General features: G+C 43.3%; 1 protein-coding gene across 1 annotated transcript in view; it reads right to left on the reverse strand.

Annotated features, from left to right (window-relative positions):
• Positions 1-17,517, reverse strand: part of ENTREP2 (endosomal transmembrane epsin interactor 2) — a 703,761-nt gene that overhangs the window by 32,389 nt on the left and 653,855 nt on the right. Inside the window, exon 9 of the mRNA XM_083183776.1 lies at positions 14,785-15,369. Within this exon, the coding sequence (XP_083039902.1) occupies positions 14,785-15,369 (585 nt within the window). The remainder of the gene's footprint in view (positions 1-14,784; positions 15,370-17,517) is intronic.

Raw genomic sequence — 17,517 nt, forward strand, 5'->3', positions numbered from 1 at the left:
AACCCACTTTTTGCAAACTGCATGACTAGTCATTGGTTACTGCAGGAAAGGTCGTTGTCCTCCCACACTTAAGTTGGCTGGATAAAGGCCACACAGTGACATATAAACATAAAGGCCCACACATCAAGCCCAAAAAATGACATGCTACTTAAATCAATATACACTTTGGTACTTGTTTCCTAGCACAGCGCCCCCGATTTTGATCGAAGTGCATCTTATGCAAATCGCATCGCATGCAATATAGCGGCTTGCGATTCGATTTTTAATTGTACAAGCACCCAAATCGGTGCTTACAATGTTAAATGCATCCCCATTGTCAACGCCACCACCACTATCAACGCCAACCCGAAGCGTGGCGAGAGCAGCAAGCCCGCGAGGGGCGGCGGAACGTGTCCTCTGACCTTTTCATACCTCCACTGTCCACGTCAGCGTGGAGTTGATTATAGATAGTGTGGCGAGCACAGCGAGCCACCGAGCCCAAAGCGTGGCGAGCTCGCTGCGCTCGCCACACTTCGGGCTCGTATTCCGTTACGCTCGCCACACTATCTAAAATCAACTCCACGCTGATGTGGATAGTTGGGGTATGAAAAGGTTGGAGGACGCGTACTGCCGCCCCTCGAGGGCTCGCTGAGCTCGCCTTGCTTCAGGTTGGCGTTGATAGTGGGGGTGGCGTTTACAATGGGGGTGCATTTAACATTGTAAGCACCCATCAGGGTGCTTGAACAATTAAAAATCGCATCGGATCGCATGCCATTTTCTGGCGTGCGATGCTATGCAATATTTCATTGTACAAGCACTCCTGTTAATTTAACGGCAAGATCGCATTGCACGCATCGCACACCACTAAATACGGTATGCGATGGGCGCCGTGCTAGGAAACAAGTACCTACAATTTTTTTCCGTAATGCCCATTACACATTATGCCCCACACCATAAAGCCCAATACACAATATGCTCCACAAAAAAAAACCTGCTAAATGTCATGCTTACATGATCTCTGGGGATTAATACGTAATTAGCAGAACATACTGTAGGTATATTACAGTGACAGGAACTTCCTGTTACCCACAATTTTCCTGATTTTATACCATATGCTAACAACACTATGAACCATTCATAAGCATCTTGTTCATTACAGGGAATTTAACCCATTTATAAACATATACCTGTTTATCACTAATTGCCTCTAACGAGCCCTAGTTTAATTTAAGCATTTGTCTTTACTAGGCACACACTACTTATTGGTTCCACCTGTGAACCAAACTCCCAGTTGCATAGCATATATTGACAAGCTCACTGCCAACTGGTAATCAAACTTAGGGGGTTATTCTTGTTCACTCAGAAAGGCACAATCACTCTCTAATGGACAAAACCATATGCACTGCAGGGAGGGCTGATGTAACATGTGCAGAGAGAGTTAGATTTGGGTGTTTTATTGTTTCTGTGCAGGGTAAATACTGGCTGCTTTATTTTTACACACAAATGTAACTCTCTCTGCACGTTACATCAGCCCCACCTGCAGTGCATATGGTTTTGTCCATAAAGCCCCATACACACGGGGGAGATATATGGCTCAGCCATATATTGCTAGCAATATATGACTGAGCCATATATTGCTCAGTTTCTCCTTTTCATCAGCAACCAGAGATGGTCGCTGATGAGAAGGAACCTCTGCCGGCGGTGCGGAAGAGGTAATCAGCTGGTCGCAGGAGCAAGCTCCTGGGCTGCGACCAGCGATTAGAACGGGGCTGAAAACCGGGGCACACTCCAATCACTGGCAATATGGTCGCCAGCGACCATATTTCCAGCAATTTCAGCCCCTATTGCCCCCGTGTGTACACAGCTTTAGAGAGTGATTGTGCCTTTCTGAGTGAATCAGAAAGGCACAATCTAATAGTCCTTCATTATGTATATGTGAAATGATCACACCAATATTAATTATAGAGTAAAAAACAATCTTCACAATGGGTGTTTCACAAGGTCAACAATGTCTAAACCGACACTAAAAGGTTGACATGCACAAGGTAGACATTGATAAAAGATTGACACCAGCAAAAAGTTCACATGGAAACACTTGACACATGAAAAGGTCGACATGAGTTTTTTTTATGTCAACACATGCTTTGGACCAGGTGCCACTTGGCCCAATTTACCATTCCCAATTGTAGTCTACATGGATTAAGTATGAAAAGTTACAAAAAATAAACAAAATCCCCCAAAACACTGAGAAGACATTAGCTGTGGATGTGCATTGGCACATGGCACATAGGGAGTGATCACACATGGATGTACATTAGCTGTGGATGCGTATTAGAACATGGCACATGAGTTGTGATCACACATGGGTGCACATTAGCTTTGAGTGTGCATTAGCACATTGCACATGAGTGATCACACACTTGGGTGTTCATTATCCGTTTGACATCCACTCTGCTCTTGATTGGAATCTGACCGAGTGCAGGATAGTAAAATTGATTACTTATAGTGAATAATCTTAAAAGTGGTTATTGTAAAACATTGACCTATTGATTCATGTATCTATTGATTGATCCCCTGAAGATGTCCGAAGGACGAAATGCATAGGGTCACAAGAGTTTTTTCATTACAACCAACTTAAAGGACTTTGAATTTAATGAAATTTAACCTCATAAGAATAATACTTATAATTCTTTTTATTCCTCCATGAAGGATGTTGTTTAAATGTGCATGATGTTATATAAACGTATTTTAATATCTATATTTAAAACAGCATGACTGAGGGTGAATTATATTTGTCTAAGGTTCTAATGCATAAACCACTGTCATTTGTTTCTAAAGCTTCATATTGACAAAAGCCAAATATATAAATTGTCAAATAATTAGCAAAAATATAGGAATGAAGAGTATATACAGTTTGTAGTATTTGTTTTTTTACTTGATACTATACTTTTAAGCCTGTTTTAGGTTAGATTACTTCCAACAACCCAAAGAAGAAAGTCTCTTGGCTTTAAACTGTTGTTCAATTTTATTTGTACTGGTCCCAAGCTACAGAAGTCTAGTAACAGAATTGTCAATTACTTTTCAAAATCTTCTTTTCCTGATATGTTTTCGTTGTAAAAAAATGATACTTTTATCTTTTGTAGCAAATAAACAGTTTACGATTGATGGGCTACAGAGCAGGTCGTTTTGTGCTCTATGTAGTTCATTGGACATCCTTCATAGACAGCTGTATTGGCAGCTACTAGTACTGTACGAGAGCCCAGTGGATGTTTAGAATACTGATGACAACACTGAGATAACTTGCCCTCTAGCGTGCCACCGGTCTCTGAATCCTCATGGTCTGAATAGATATAAGAACCTGCCTGTACATAGATACAATTTCTATGCAACACACACCAGGGACTTGCATGTTGATATTCCCAAAAGGAAAATGAAAGGTGGAGTGCTCATACTGTGCAGGTTATGAAAGTGTCTGTTGGACTTATATACACAAATAGATTTAATGGAAATGCATAACTATTTCAGTGCCATCGCGGTTTTTCATTTTCCTTTAGGGACTTTACTAAATGTACAGAAACATCAAACAGAGCGGGCTAATGTAGTCAATGTTGCTGGCTCTCTCAGTGTTATTACATGTCAGATTAGAGATCATTTCTGGCATCCTGCTTACAAGAGTATTTAGAAATGATTCAAACAGACACAGTGGTTTCTAAGCCAGTTTACAGGCAGTAAATCTGCACCATAAAGTACTGTACTGTATCGGTCTCTTTAGAACATGTTTGATTGTAAATGGTGCATTTTAGTGCCCTGTAAAACCCCTTTAATTGTGTACACACTATTAGCCATGTCTATGGGGTATATTCCATGCCAAACCGGTGAGCTATGATAGCGAGCAGTGCCTATTGATCGCCATCATAGCCCGCCCTCAGTATTCAACCCACTCCCTTGCACTCGCCGTTTCTAAAAAGCAAGGTGGAAATGGCGAGTGCAGCCGGCAAAACGGCAAGGCTCGTGGCTATATGCAGCAGTCTTGCTGCATTGGTGGTGAACCTCGATGTTCGGGGGGAATCGTCGCCGTCCTCTGGCGCCTAGGATTTCCCCGAAACATAGAACCGAGTGAGCGGCCGGCGATGAGGTTAAACGGCGATAATGGTTTGTTTTCGCTGATCCTCACCACAAAACAAGCCACCCTCGCCATAAAACCCCGCTCCAGGCGAATTGCAATTACCCCTAAGAGTATCTATGAAATATTTACATAACAAATATGCATATATAAAGAAAAACCCAAAAATTACAACACTGTTCCTCAACACATGATTTTAAAAAAGACTTCAGAAAGAAGCCTAAATAGCGGTCAGTCTGGAAATGGCTGCTTTTGCACAAGTTATGATTTTTTGATTGACTATTCAACAAGGAAGATCTACAAAATATATTTCTGATATCTGCTGCAGTCCCCTTTTTTATGCTGACAAACACAGTCCCTATATTTGTGAGCTCTCCCGTAATTCAAGCTCATGCATGTGTGCATGTGCAGTAGCCTAGCAGAGTCCAAATGTGAATGGACAGTGACTGCACAAGAGAACATAATTTAGCATTCATTAGCATGGGCTGTTATGGGGCCCACGTCATGGCGTCTCAGTTTTGTATATACAGTAGTCCTGGAAAAGCATTCCTAATTACACCATATGCGATGAGGAGGTCTTAGAGGAGGTCTTAGAATTTTTGGTGCATTCATGTGAAAGTTGACATATATGCCTTAAGATGTACCCCAAGCAGTCAGTCATATTCTTTTCATGGGACCATGGCACACAGTTGACAGTAAATAAGTAATACTACTATAAGGAGTTATTAATACAAGACTAAGCAAAGTGTTTAGTCTTATAAGAAACCAATTTTTCAAATACTTACCTCTGGATGGGTCCTCTCTCCTGATTGGCTAGAGTCTATCTACTCTCTCCAGCAGTGTGAGCAATTAGAGTGCTGTTGAATGAAACGCATTTTGACTCACTGATACAGCCATTGTGGACAGCCGACCCTGGGACAAATGCCCATGCTTCCAGCAGCAACATCACCTCTGGTGACACCAAGTAACATCGGCCATGCCAGGTGGCTGGGACCCAGGGTACTTGTGTATTAACACGGCGCCGGTGCACCCAACGTAGTTGGCGTAGTCAGAGCTACGCAGTCAGCATTACCCAGCAAAGTCGTAGTAAGGCAGCGTAGCATGTATAACCAGCGTAGTGTAAGCCTAGTGAGCGCCTCTCACACAGCGCCAGTAACTGCCAGATCCCCCGTGCTGGCGGATGCCGGCGATCATGCGGGCGCTAGCAGAGAGGCACTCCATCTGCCTGAGACGCATGAGCGTCTCATACACTTGTGCGTCTCAGCAATTCCTAAAGGACGCATTTGCCAGTGCTCCATATTACATACTGGCAAAAGTCCGAAGTGTGGCAAGCGCAGCGGTACGTGTACTCCCGACCTGTTCATTCCCCCATTATCCACGTCGGCGTGGAGTTGAGTGTGGATAAAGTGTGGCAAATGCAGCGAGCCACCAAGCCCGAAGTGTGGGAGCAGACTTGGATTACATGTCAAGTAATCTGCGCCCCCTCACCACGATTCGGGCTCGGTGGCTCACTGCGCTCACCAAACTTTATAAAATCAACTCCACGCCGCCGTGGATAGTGGGGGTATGAACAGGTAGGGAGGAGGCATACCACGTCCACTCGCCATGCTTTGGGCTGACCTGGAAAGTGGGGGTGTTTCAGGAACACATTCACACCTATCATGTCAGGCAGGTTAAAATGGTCAATGGTTCCCACACAATGTAATAAGCGCTGACTGTACGCTAACTGCGTAACGCTGACTGACTACGCTGGCTGCGGGAACACAATGCTAATAAAAAATAATAATGGCGATTTCTTACGAAATCTCTCACTTTCTGAATCTCTCATCGTATTAAATTTCCAGCATAGGGAGAGATCAGGGTAAGGATTTCGGGTGTGGTATAGGGTTCCAATAGTCGGGATCCTGACTGGCATTAGCCTGACGTCGGGATCCCGACTGGCAGGACTCAGACAGCATGGCAAGTGCAACAAAGCCCCTTGTGGGCTCGCTGAGCTCACCAGGCTGCGGGCACAGTGGATCGCTATGCTTGCCACCTATTCTATTCTCCCTCTATGAAAGTCGTGGACCCCCAAGAGGGAGAATAGCCGGTGGCCGTCGGGAACCCATCTGTCTGTGTTTTAACAGTCGGGATCCCGAAGTCTGGTAAATGACAGTTGGGATCCTGACTGTCGAGACCCCGACTGTCGGGACCCCGTCCGGCACCCAAGGATTTCTGCATTGTTCTAGTGTTCGCTACTATCCCCACCTACTATCCCAGAGTTAGTTATATTCTAACACAAATTGTTCTCTTAAAAGAGCTTAAACATTAGTAATTATAAGATACAGTTTGGTCCAAATGCAATTGCCTGTGATTTGTTGGCACAAGTGTGTTTTTGGTAATATACACAACTTTAGTTGTTTTTAAAGATTAATTGCGGTTTTAAATTTAGTGGCTATAACTACAAAACGATGCCAGTGACAGCAATTCACAGACTATTACATCTAGGCCTATCTATTCTGCTCTGGTAGGGGAATGAAACAAGGAATATGTGAAGATTATAGTCTCATTTAATAGAGATGTTAATGTTTTCCTTAAAGAAGATTTGCACCCTGTCTGTGTTACAATATTTAATGCTCTAGTCTAGTCACAAAGGAAACAATTGATGTGTATTAAAAATACCAGAATTATCTCACATCCACTCACAAGGTACTTTCTTTAGGTTACAAGACTCAGGGACAATTGCTTTGATGCTATGATTGCAATGATTAATGAACTTTTATACCACTAAAATAAGAATTCCTGTCTATGATGGCGCATACCCACCAATGAGACCACTTCCCATATGTGAAGTCTGTGTACAGAGGTATTAATAAATATGCAGTTATAAAGGACATCACAAGTAATTCAAATATACATATAATTAAGTTTATTATAAAATGACATGCCATTTCAGAACATAACATAGGCTACTGTTGAAATGGAATTCTACCTACAGAAAGGAGATCATTTGCAAGGTTCAAAATGGCTGCTTCCAAAAAGAAAAACGACTCCATTAAATCCAAAATGTGGTTGTTTAAATCGCCACCAGGGTGCATAAATTTACAAGATGGCACATGTGTGGAGGATCAGCAGTTTGCTCAGAAAGAGGGGCTTAAGGTGTTTCTAATACAAAACAGCCATACCGGTTCACCTTTTATTTTTTTTATTTATGTTTTTACTCATACTGCACAATAATTATTAAGACAGCAAACATGGGGGGTTATTCTGGTGAATTCGCAGACTTGGCTGGCTGCCACCCATTTGCAAGGGCGCTACCCTTGCAGTGCCTGCGAATTGATGTAACACAATAACATCCATTTGCAGCATAGTGTGATCCACTCACATCATCCGACCATCGAATGATGGCGAAGGTGCACGCATATAAAAGTGACTCTGAAGTCACTTACATATTGGTGGACAATCGGGAGGAAGCGGGTGAGCAGCTGACATCTGATTTTGGCAGCTGGCCGCCCCCCCCTGCATCAACGGAGCATTTGCATGACAAGACCAGTGTTCTCATGGGAACACCCATGAAAGGCTGGGCATTTCCATATGCAAATGGCCCAGGCCACCACCCCATCCCCTCCACGCCCCTTGCCCGCACACTTGGGTGCGTGCACCTAGGGAACATCCTGTTCACACCTGGCCGCACGCACCCTGCATATACACATGCGGAGAAATGACCCTGGACATGTGCATATGCCCACCATCGGAACCCTTGCAAACAAAGGACCTGAATAAGTCCCATAGTTCATGTAGACAGGATGAACCATAATCACTGCACTATAATGGGTAATGAATCTCAGAATAAAAAAGTTTCAAGTGCTGGAAAGCCAAATGTGCTTCATCCATTTCTTAGAGCTCTCACTGCCTGTACCAGTTACTAGATCTCTCATTTCCACTCCCTCAACTCTCACTGCTCCCACTAGTCCATACTTTATATCTCTCAATGCCCCTCAACAGCTCTTACTGCCTCCTCCTATCCATAAATCTGTTTTGCATTCCACGTCTATGACATCTAGATCATTACTATCTCTTTGACTCTCAGCTACTCTCTTACTGTCCCCTTTAGCCAATACATATTAATGCCCCCCATAAAAGCTTGCCTTTAGTCCTGCTCCTCTGCTGATGCTGCTACACACTCTGCATTCCACCTAGGCTGAACAGACAGTTCACACATAAACTTCCTCTGAGCCATGATCACTAACACTGGCGTAACTATAGCACCGCAGCCCCCGCCACCGTGGGGGGGGGGGCGCGCTGTGCATATGGGGGCGCCGGGGGCTGCGGTGCTATAGTAACACCTCCCCCCAATCCCCCGCAGGCTTACCTATTTCGCTGGTCCCGGCGGCTCCGTTCTTCTGCTGAGGACCACCACAAAATGGCCGCCCCCATATAGCACACAGTTCTCTGAAACTGTCTGCTGTATGGGGGCGGCCATTTTGTGGTGGTCCTCAGCAGAAGAACGGAGCCGCCGGGACCAGCGCGAAAGGTAAGGCTGCGGGGGATTGGGGGGGTTTGAATGGGCGGCGGAGGGGCGCCCAAAACGTAGCTACGCCGCTGATCACTAATACAGTACAGTAGCTTTATTGCTTCTCCTCTCACTGCTTCCCCCCATCACCTGGGGTACAGATACCAGTCCCTCCCTTGTTTGGCTTATACTGGCTGCCTACCAACCTGCTGGGAAGCCTAACATGTGTCACCTTCTATGAGCAGCCCTGCCTGTGAACCACCTGAATAGTTTGCAGCTTATTTGAATGTTTTTCAAATCTTTTGTATTAAGTATATAAGTGGCCTGTGTGAAAATTTTGCTTGTGAATGGGCCAAACGTAAATTTTTAACTTTGTTTTTTAAACAATCATTATAATGTGCAATGCTAAATTAACAAAAGGGATCATCACCGAAAACCGGCATCCCGCACTGCCGTGGAACTATGAAGATATTATCTCTAACCCCTCATTTCTAAACTGTTCAATAGCAATCAAGAGAACAATGTGATAAAATAAGGGTTTTGTGGAGTATTTATTCAATTGTGCTTTTTTACTGTTTAAATATAATAGGCTGTTCTTGGGGTTGCAAATTGGCCACTTAAACCTTGGTCATTTGTCTGACTACCTCTGCACAAAGCTTATTACACTCCTGCTCCCATTTAGGCACCTGACCTACATATAAATACTTGGGACTGGGTGTCACTCTAGCGTAGGGCGCTCAGCCTGGTCTTTTCCTTCCTATAATGGATAACAACCAAGGCTGTCATTCCCCGGGAAGGTAGTGGAATTGTAGGCAGAGAGGAGTATTTAATTATTCATTTTATTTCAAGCATTGCAACTTACATGGGAAATCATTTTGTTGCAGGCAGTCACTGCGTCTACAAATATGTTCGACCGAACAGGATCAAATAACTGTATAGGCATTCCGAAGAGTGCATACTGTACATAGGCACTATCTGATCAATGTGGGAAAAAGCTCCATACACAAAAAAGTAACATATCATTTAAGCAGTACCTTTCTCATGATTTAGTAAAGCCATAAATAAGGCTAAGCCAATAATTTACTCCCTTTACAGAGGCAGTACTAAATTAAAACAAGTAGATTTTTCCACAGTGCAGCAACTAAAGCTTCTTCCACCACTCTACGCATTAAGGGGGTTATTCTGATTTAATCGGTTTCCCGCATGCTCGCACAGGGGACCGATTTTTTGCATGCGCAGCTAGGTGCATGTGCAGACACTTGGTGCAAGTGGGCACGGCAAACTGTATGTTCGCCATCCTGCTTGCACCTAGCAGTGCGGGCAGGGGCATGTGGGGTGGTGGCGGGGGGCACAGCCCATGGGGACACCAAGCGTTTCATGGGCATTCCATGGTAATTGCAAGGTGATGCGGGTGCAGGGGGTGGACAGCCGATGTTAGCGGATGTCAGCTGCCCAGCTGCTTCCTGCACTGGGCACTCAGATATCTGAGACACCACAGAGGTATATCAGATCTGCGAGAACTGGAGAAATCGATCTATGGTTGCTGACCATCCAAATGATTTCTCATATACCTTCACATATACCTTCTGAGGAAACCGTCCGATTATATAGACGGAGAAACGCGTCAAGGAAATAGAGTTTATCATATCCCCTTGGGCCACCCTGGAACATATCTTTACCTGGGACATTTCCACAGAAATTTGCCACCATTGTCCACTCAGCCGCGTCAAACAAAAGCTCCACCGTCCCAGTCTGAGGACCTGCCCGAACGTCTATCCTGGCACACAGCAGGAGGGATATGGCCACTAACACTGATTTTGCGGCTGTTAGCAACGCGGTGTGCGGCTACAGAGGACCGCTCACTTCAGACACTGCCGGGAACCCTACCAAATGGACACTGCTTTGATTCGGTAAGCTCCGAGTCTGAGACTTTTTAGCATAAGTGTATGGAAACATCTTTGCGTGGGAAGTACTTCAATGCCCGCAATCCTTTACCCATTATCCTTTAAAGTGTAAAAATAAAGGGTGAGATCTCTGTTCCGGATAACACTTTGCGACAGTATATCAGATATGCATATGCTTATACTAAATGCTCGTTTCTGAGAGCCAATAGAGACTGTGCAATTAGCACGGTCCTTGGGACATTATCAATTGGCGAATTATTGGGGCAATTATACCTGACAGGTTTATTATTATAAGGTTTATATTAACTAATGTTTTTTTAATTATTATACATGCGCTCTCTATAGTTTGCTACCTTTCTCAAATGACTTCTCCCCCACTCAAGGCTGCGAATGGTTGCGGGGGATCGCAGCATGCAAGGGGAGGTGGGCGGCCTATGTTCCACCTTCATTTTGTGGAGCATTCTCCCAGGGATGACTGGTGTGTACTTCCAAACCACTCCAATTTCAGCTGGGCAGGCCTGCATTTCAGGCACTATCTCACTGTCCCATATGCGGGCTGTGAACTGTCCCACAGGTGGAGGGGGAGTTTGGAGGGACACTCTGTTACCTTCATAGCAGAGCAGTGGTGAATGAATGACTCAAATGTTTGCTGGGAGAGACTGGGGGCTGCCCAGTAGCACTTGGATTGCTGGGCAAGCTCCCAGTGTGATGAAAACTGTATGTCATGCCCCCAAACTGTGCGAAGCAGGGACGGGGATCTCATGCATTGTGAGGCATGCCCATTTACAGTTTCAAGCATAAAACTACAGAATGTTGGGAGGTTTTTGCACTTGTGAGTGTGCAAGGTGTTTTCTGGTGTGTAAATGTATTTTGTGTTTCTGCATAGAGTATGTGTCTTTATACTTGTGCATGTCATGATCTGATTGCAAGCAGACAACAAAATGTTCTGGACTAGTTTAACATTTTCCAGGTCAATGTCTAAGTTAGAAACATAGAAACATAGAATTTGACGGCAGATAAGAACCATTTGGCCCATCTAGTCTGACCCTTTTGTTTACCCTTCAGGTAATCTCAACCCTTTTTAATCTTTATTTCTTTGTAAGGATATTCATATGCCTATCCCAAGCATGTTTAAATTGTTCTACTGTCTTAGCCTCTACCACCTCTGATGGGAGGCTATTCCACTTATCCACTACCCTTTCTGTGAAGTAATTATTTCTAACATTTCCCCTGAACCTACCTCCCTCCAGTTTCAGTGCATGTCCTCGTGTTCTATTACTTATTTTCCTTTAAGAAAATTTCCCTCCTGTACTAATGTATGTTAAAACCCTTGATATATTTGAAGATTTCTATCATGTCCCCCTTCCCCCTCTCTGCTCCAAACTATACATGTTAATATATTTTAGTCTATCCAGATAAGTTGTGATGTATACCATGCAACATTTTAGTTGCCCTTCTTTGTACACTCTCCAATGTATTTATATCCTTCTTACCTGCCTTTAAGTCACTTGAAATAGTGACTCCTAGATCTCTTTCCTCCTCAGTAGTTTCCATTATCGTACCCTTGATACTATATTGAGCCTTTGTTTTTTTGAGTCCCAAGTGCATAGTTTTGCATTTTTTAGCATTAAACTGTAGTTGCCATGCTCTTGACCAATTCTCAAGTTTACTTATATCATCAATCATTTGATTTACCCCTCCTGGTGTGTCTACTGTTGCATATTTTTGTGTCATCTGCAAAAGGCATACTTTCCCTTCAATACCATTTGCAATACCATTTGCAATGTTCTACATGTATATAATATATATGAATTGTATATAATATATATGAATTGCTTTTTATGACTGCTTTCACCATTTATTTTACGAGAACACAACACAATACAATTATCATATGTTAAACAACGATCATCAAGAAAATGATTGAAATAGACCAATTTTCTCTGCATTTTACAAACTGCTCCAAGATGTAGTTTCAAAATCAGTAAAGGTCTCTGAATGATTCAGACCAGATCTGCTTATACAGTAGGCAGCAATTTACTAAATACAAGTCAACAAGAACCTATTTGCAAACAAGACTTTGCAAGAGTCATAGAGACTCACACTGTGAGCTCACAGCTGGAAATACAAACCATTAAACTGGTCGGATCATTCTGCAAGTGTTTTAAAGTTCAGCTTCATTTTCCCAGTAGGAGATACAAACCATATTACTTGTCTGGTCATTTTCTAGTGTTGTAAAAGTGCCTTTAATTCAGTTCAAGCTTCAACTTCCAATTTCTTTCCTAATGAATCTACCAATTGTACTGCAGAACCACCGCGGCTAACGATACTTTTCTGTTATAGCAAAAGTGCTCTGTAGAAGTTAATTGCTGGCGCTACAAACATGAATTAGGCCTCGTGGTGTCTGTACTGTATTTCACTGCATATTATTTATAATGGTCACAAAATATTATTTTGCATCTAGAATTCTGCATTTCCATACCTTGGTTTATCATAAGCAGAGAAAACTGAAGGGAAGTGGGTTCTGGTGCATTGTTGGAAATTATTTAAAAAAAATGCTAGTTTTCTTACTGTAAACATACCAGTTTGGTAGTTTAAATAAACTGTATAGAGAAAATATAATGTCGTTTATAATGTGTATTACACTAATAGAATTGCTATGTTAATGAAAAGGATGAGATGAATATTGTTTCAACTGCCACAGCAAATGATGTCGACAGTGAAAAGGTTGACTGAGTTTTTCAAGTTTTCCCCCGAATGTCAAATAAGTCGACATGGGCAGATGGAACGGCTGGCGGATGGCGATCCGACCGCCAGACTTCCGCTAGAAGAGAGCAGCTCCAGCTGTACATGGCTCGCTGCACTCTATAAACCAAACAAAAGAAGAATAAGAAAAGCAGTTCTTTCATATGCACTCTTTATCCACAAAGCAGATAGTTTCTTGCTATTTATCTTCTTATGGCTCGCTGTGCTCACCAGGCTTCGGGCACGGTGCCTCGCTATGCTCAGCACACTATTTTAATCTCCAACTATGCCCTGGTGCAGGCATGTCCACACTGTGGCCCTCCAGCTGTTGTGAAACTACAAGTCCTATCATGCCTTACCACAATTTTGCATAGGGAATGCTAAAACTGTTGCAAAGCATGCTGGGATGTGTAGTTTCATAACAGCTGGAGGGCCATAGTTCGGACATGCCTGCCCTAGTGGATGGTAGGACATGAAATACCGCCTGTTGGCACATGTCAGCTCAAAATTGTAAAAAACTCATGTTGACCTTCCCATTGTCGACCTAATGCTTGTTTCGACCTTCCAACCCTGTCAACCTATTTTAGGTGTAGACCTATGCCCTGTCGACCTTCAGTGGTCAACCCAATGCATGTTGACCTAAATAGGGTCTACCTAGTTACTGTTCCCCATGCAAAAACATTTCAGTTTTGCATGATAGGGACAATTCTATTCACATTTCCATGTAGCAGACATATACTTCATATTTTGTGACCCCCCCCCCCCCCCTCCTTTCTGGGAGAAGCCTGGAGAAGAGAGCAGACAGTAACATGTCAGGGGGGCAGGGCGAGGCGGACGTCACCACCACTGCAGTCAAACAAGGCAATTCACGGGGCCGTTGATTGAGGGAGGGGACGCGAAATGACGCAAATCGCGTCATTGTAGCCCCACCGCTTGTCGCGGACTAGTGAAAAACGAGCTTTAGTGCAGTCGGGAAGAGTGGTGCGGGGCTGATGTGGGAGACTTGCCCACCTTCCCGGGGGGGGGGGGGGGGGGTGTCCTTATTTATCCTGTTGTTTACTCCTACTGTAATTCTGAATCAGCCTCTATGTTACACCAGTCATCCCTATAAATAGTTATTTTGCAAGAATAATATATGCTGTAAAGAATGACTAGTATCATTCCTGCAGATGCCTGGGTGTTGCTCCTATTCTCCAACTTATCAGCAACACAGTATTTACTTAGCAATACAAACTATTTTTCTTTGATAAAAATAACCCCTGTTGTGGATTACTAAACTTTTAAAGCCGGATTTACTGTTTTTCCCATGATGATAAAAGAACTGGAATAATGGGGTGTGTGGCCAATGCATGACAAGTATAAGGATATGCTGAGGATTATAGAAATGGGAAATCCTGCATGATTAGAATGGGGTAGCAGTGATCAGAATATATACAGTACGTGGTTCATTGCATGCTTATTTTCATGAAGACAGAACAGTTTGGAATGTTATTAGGATACTGTTAAATTAAATAGTGTATTATAGATTTGACTGATTTTACCTTCTGTGCCGGATGAGCAGGAAACAGGGTCACTGGTGGAACGGACTATACTGGCAATCCGGTATTTCCTGGTATGATGCTGCTGGACCGTCTTTTCCAAGCGTCCTGAGTGAGGTGTTAGATTTACAGGTAACGTGCTGGGTGATGGCTGGCATTGTCCAGGTGGCTGACTAAACACACCACAGCACATTTTTATAGGCTTCAACGACTGAGACACTTTCCTTTCTTTGGATGAAAGCTGAGTCTCTCTTTCTTGTGAGCTGAAGTTCTCAGTGGAAGAGTCCAACGACCTGGACTGAGTGTAGTTCTCACAGTCTTGCCACTGAGACCGGTCTGTGGAGGCTCTGCTGCCATCATCGTCAGGTGAACACTGTGAATTAGTGAGATGAAGGCCACAGCGAAGACTATGTTCTAAGCTGGCACAACTACTTCCCATGGCTGCTGTGCGTATTGTACTATAAGGAGAGAAATCCGCAGAACGTAAAGAGCCCTGGACTTCTAGGGAGCAAAGGTCCTCTGATGAGCAGCTATGTGCTGGGATGTCAGCCACTTCAGATACCAGAATGGAGGTGCTATCTACAGACACTGCAATGCAAAACATGAAGACAAAGCATTAACTTCTAGCAGATTTTCTCATGATGGTTGTCAACACTAAGTAAAAGCCTTAATTAAAATGATAGTAACGTACTGTAGAAACACTTCAGCACACCATGCTGTGTTGAGTTTTAGAGGTACATTCTACTGGGAAGTAAACAGATCTATGTACAAAGAATATGGTCATTTTCTAATATGTACATTCCTCTAAGAAACAATTGCAAACTGAGTGCTGTGAGATTAAGTGATTGGTGCCTGTTTTTTAAGTAAAACTCCTGTACCATGCCGGTCTGGAGTTTGAATGGGTAGTCTAGAAAACAAACAATAAAGAGGCTGTGTGAAGAAGACATTGGTCAATCATACTGAATAGGCGTCCATGGCATCCAGTTATTTGTCTGGATCTGTTGACTTTAGTGATCTGTAAACAATGGGTACTATGGAATGGCTAGTGGATAGCATTACTGCTTAACTGTAATAAGGACATGATTTAAAGTTTGCATGGATTTCCCCCCACACTCCAAAAACTTAATCAGGGTTGGTCAGACAGTTAAGGGGCCTGAATACTGAATAGGGCATGACTAAATACAGGAGGCAATAATAATAATAATAATAATAATAATAATAATAATAATAAAAACACTATGGGCCAAATGAAATAGGGTGTGCGAATCAGAAAGTAAGAGATGGCAAGAAAAAAATTGATGTGACAATTTTCAGGCGCCAGAGGTAAGATAAAAATATATATATTTATTTGACAAAAAATAATCACAGATTCACATAGAGATGATCACAGATAGGATATATAAAAAATAGATAGGATATAAAATAGATTTGGATGAATCCTTACCCCTAAGGGTATTTGGAGCCAGCAAGGGATGGAAAAAGAGCAGGGATGCAGTCCGGATGTGCACCCTGCTGTGGCCCCAAATATCCTGGCACAGGTTAGGTTCAATCCTCTAGTCCAGTCAGTCACTGCCGCCAACGCGTTTCGAGCAACAGGTGCTCTTCTTCCAGGGCAAAGTGACTGCGTGCATATGCTGAGGCTTTTTATACTATGAAATGGCGCCCATTCTTCCCATTGCAGGAAGTGCGCGATCGCGACCGGAAGTGACGCGGCCGCGACTTCCGGTTTTCGTAAGTATACAGAAGATAAAGTTCACAGTGATGCCAGGGTTCTGGGCGGCTTCTTTACTTAATGTTCGAGTTGTCCAGTGGTGTAAATGGCTACAGGCTGTCTTAATAGTTGATACGGAGCTGACTGAAATGTAGCCATTTACACCACTGGACAACTCGAACATTAAGTAAAGAAGCCGCCCAGAACCCTGGCATCACTGTGAACTTTATCTTCTGTATACTTACGCAAACCGGAAGTCGCGGCCGCGTCACTTCCGGTCGCGATCGCGCACTTCCTGCAATGGGAAGAATGGGCGCCATTTCATAGTATAAAAAGCCTCAGCATATGCACGCAGTCACTTTGCCCTGGAAGAAGAGCACCTGTTGCTCGAAACGCGTTGGCGGCAGTGACTGACTGGACTAGAGGATTGAACCTAACCTGTGCCAGGATATTTGGGGCCACAGCAGGGTGCACATCCGGACTGCATCCCTGCTCTTTTTCCATCCCTTGCTGGCTCCAAATACCCTTAGGGGTAAGGATTCATCCAAATCTATTTTATATCCTATCTATTTTTTATATATCCTATCTGTGATCATCTCTATGTGAATCTGTGATTATTTTTTGTCAAATAAATATATATATTTTTATCTTACCTCTGGCGCCTGAAAATTGTCACATCAATTTTTTTCTTGCCATATTCTTAAGGTCTGAGGGAGACCTTTAGTGACAACTCAAAGGCAGCCTGAGAAGTTTGCGCAGGACAAGGGTTACTCGTCATCTATCCAGAAAGTAAGAGATGTTGGGAGAGTTTTGCCTTTTTTTTTTTTTTTTAAAGCGGCAATCAATTACATGGCAAAATCATCCTGTTTTTTCAGTGTAAATGATTGCTGCTTTAAAAAAAATGGGAAAACTCTCCCTAAATCTCTTGCCCTATTACATTTGGCCCCATATGCTGAAGTCGGCCATGCTGAAGTCGGCCGGCTCGTGCATGAGGCTTGGGTCTGGATTGGTTCATTGGTGTTTGA

The sequence above is a fragment of the Crinia signifera genome, chromosome 4 (assembly GCF_055691185.1).
Source record: "Crinia signifera chromosome 4, ASM5569118v1, whole genome shotgun sequence".
Lineage (NCBI taxonomy): Eukaryota > Metazoa > Chordata > Amphibia > Anura > Myobatrachidae > Crinia > Crinia signifera.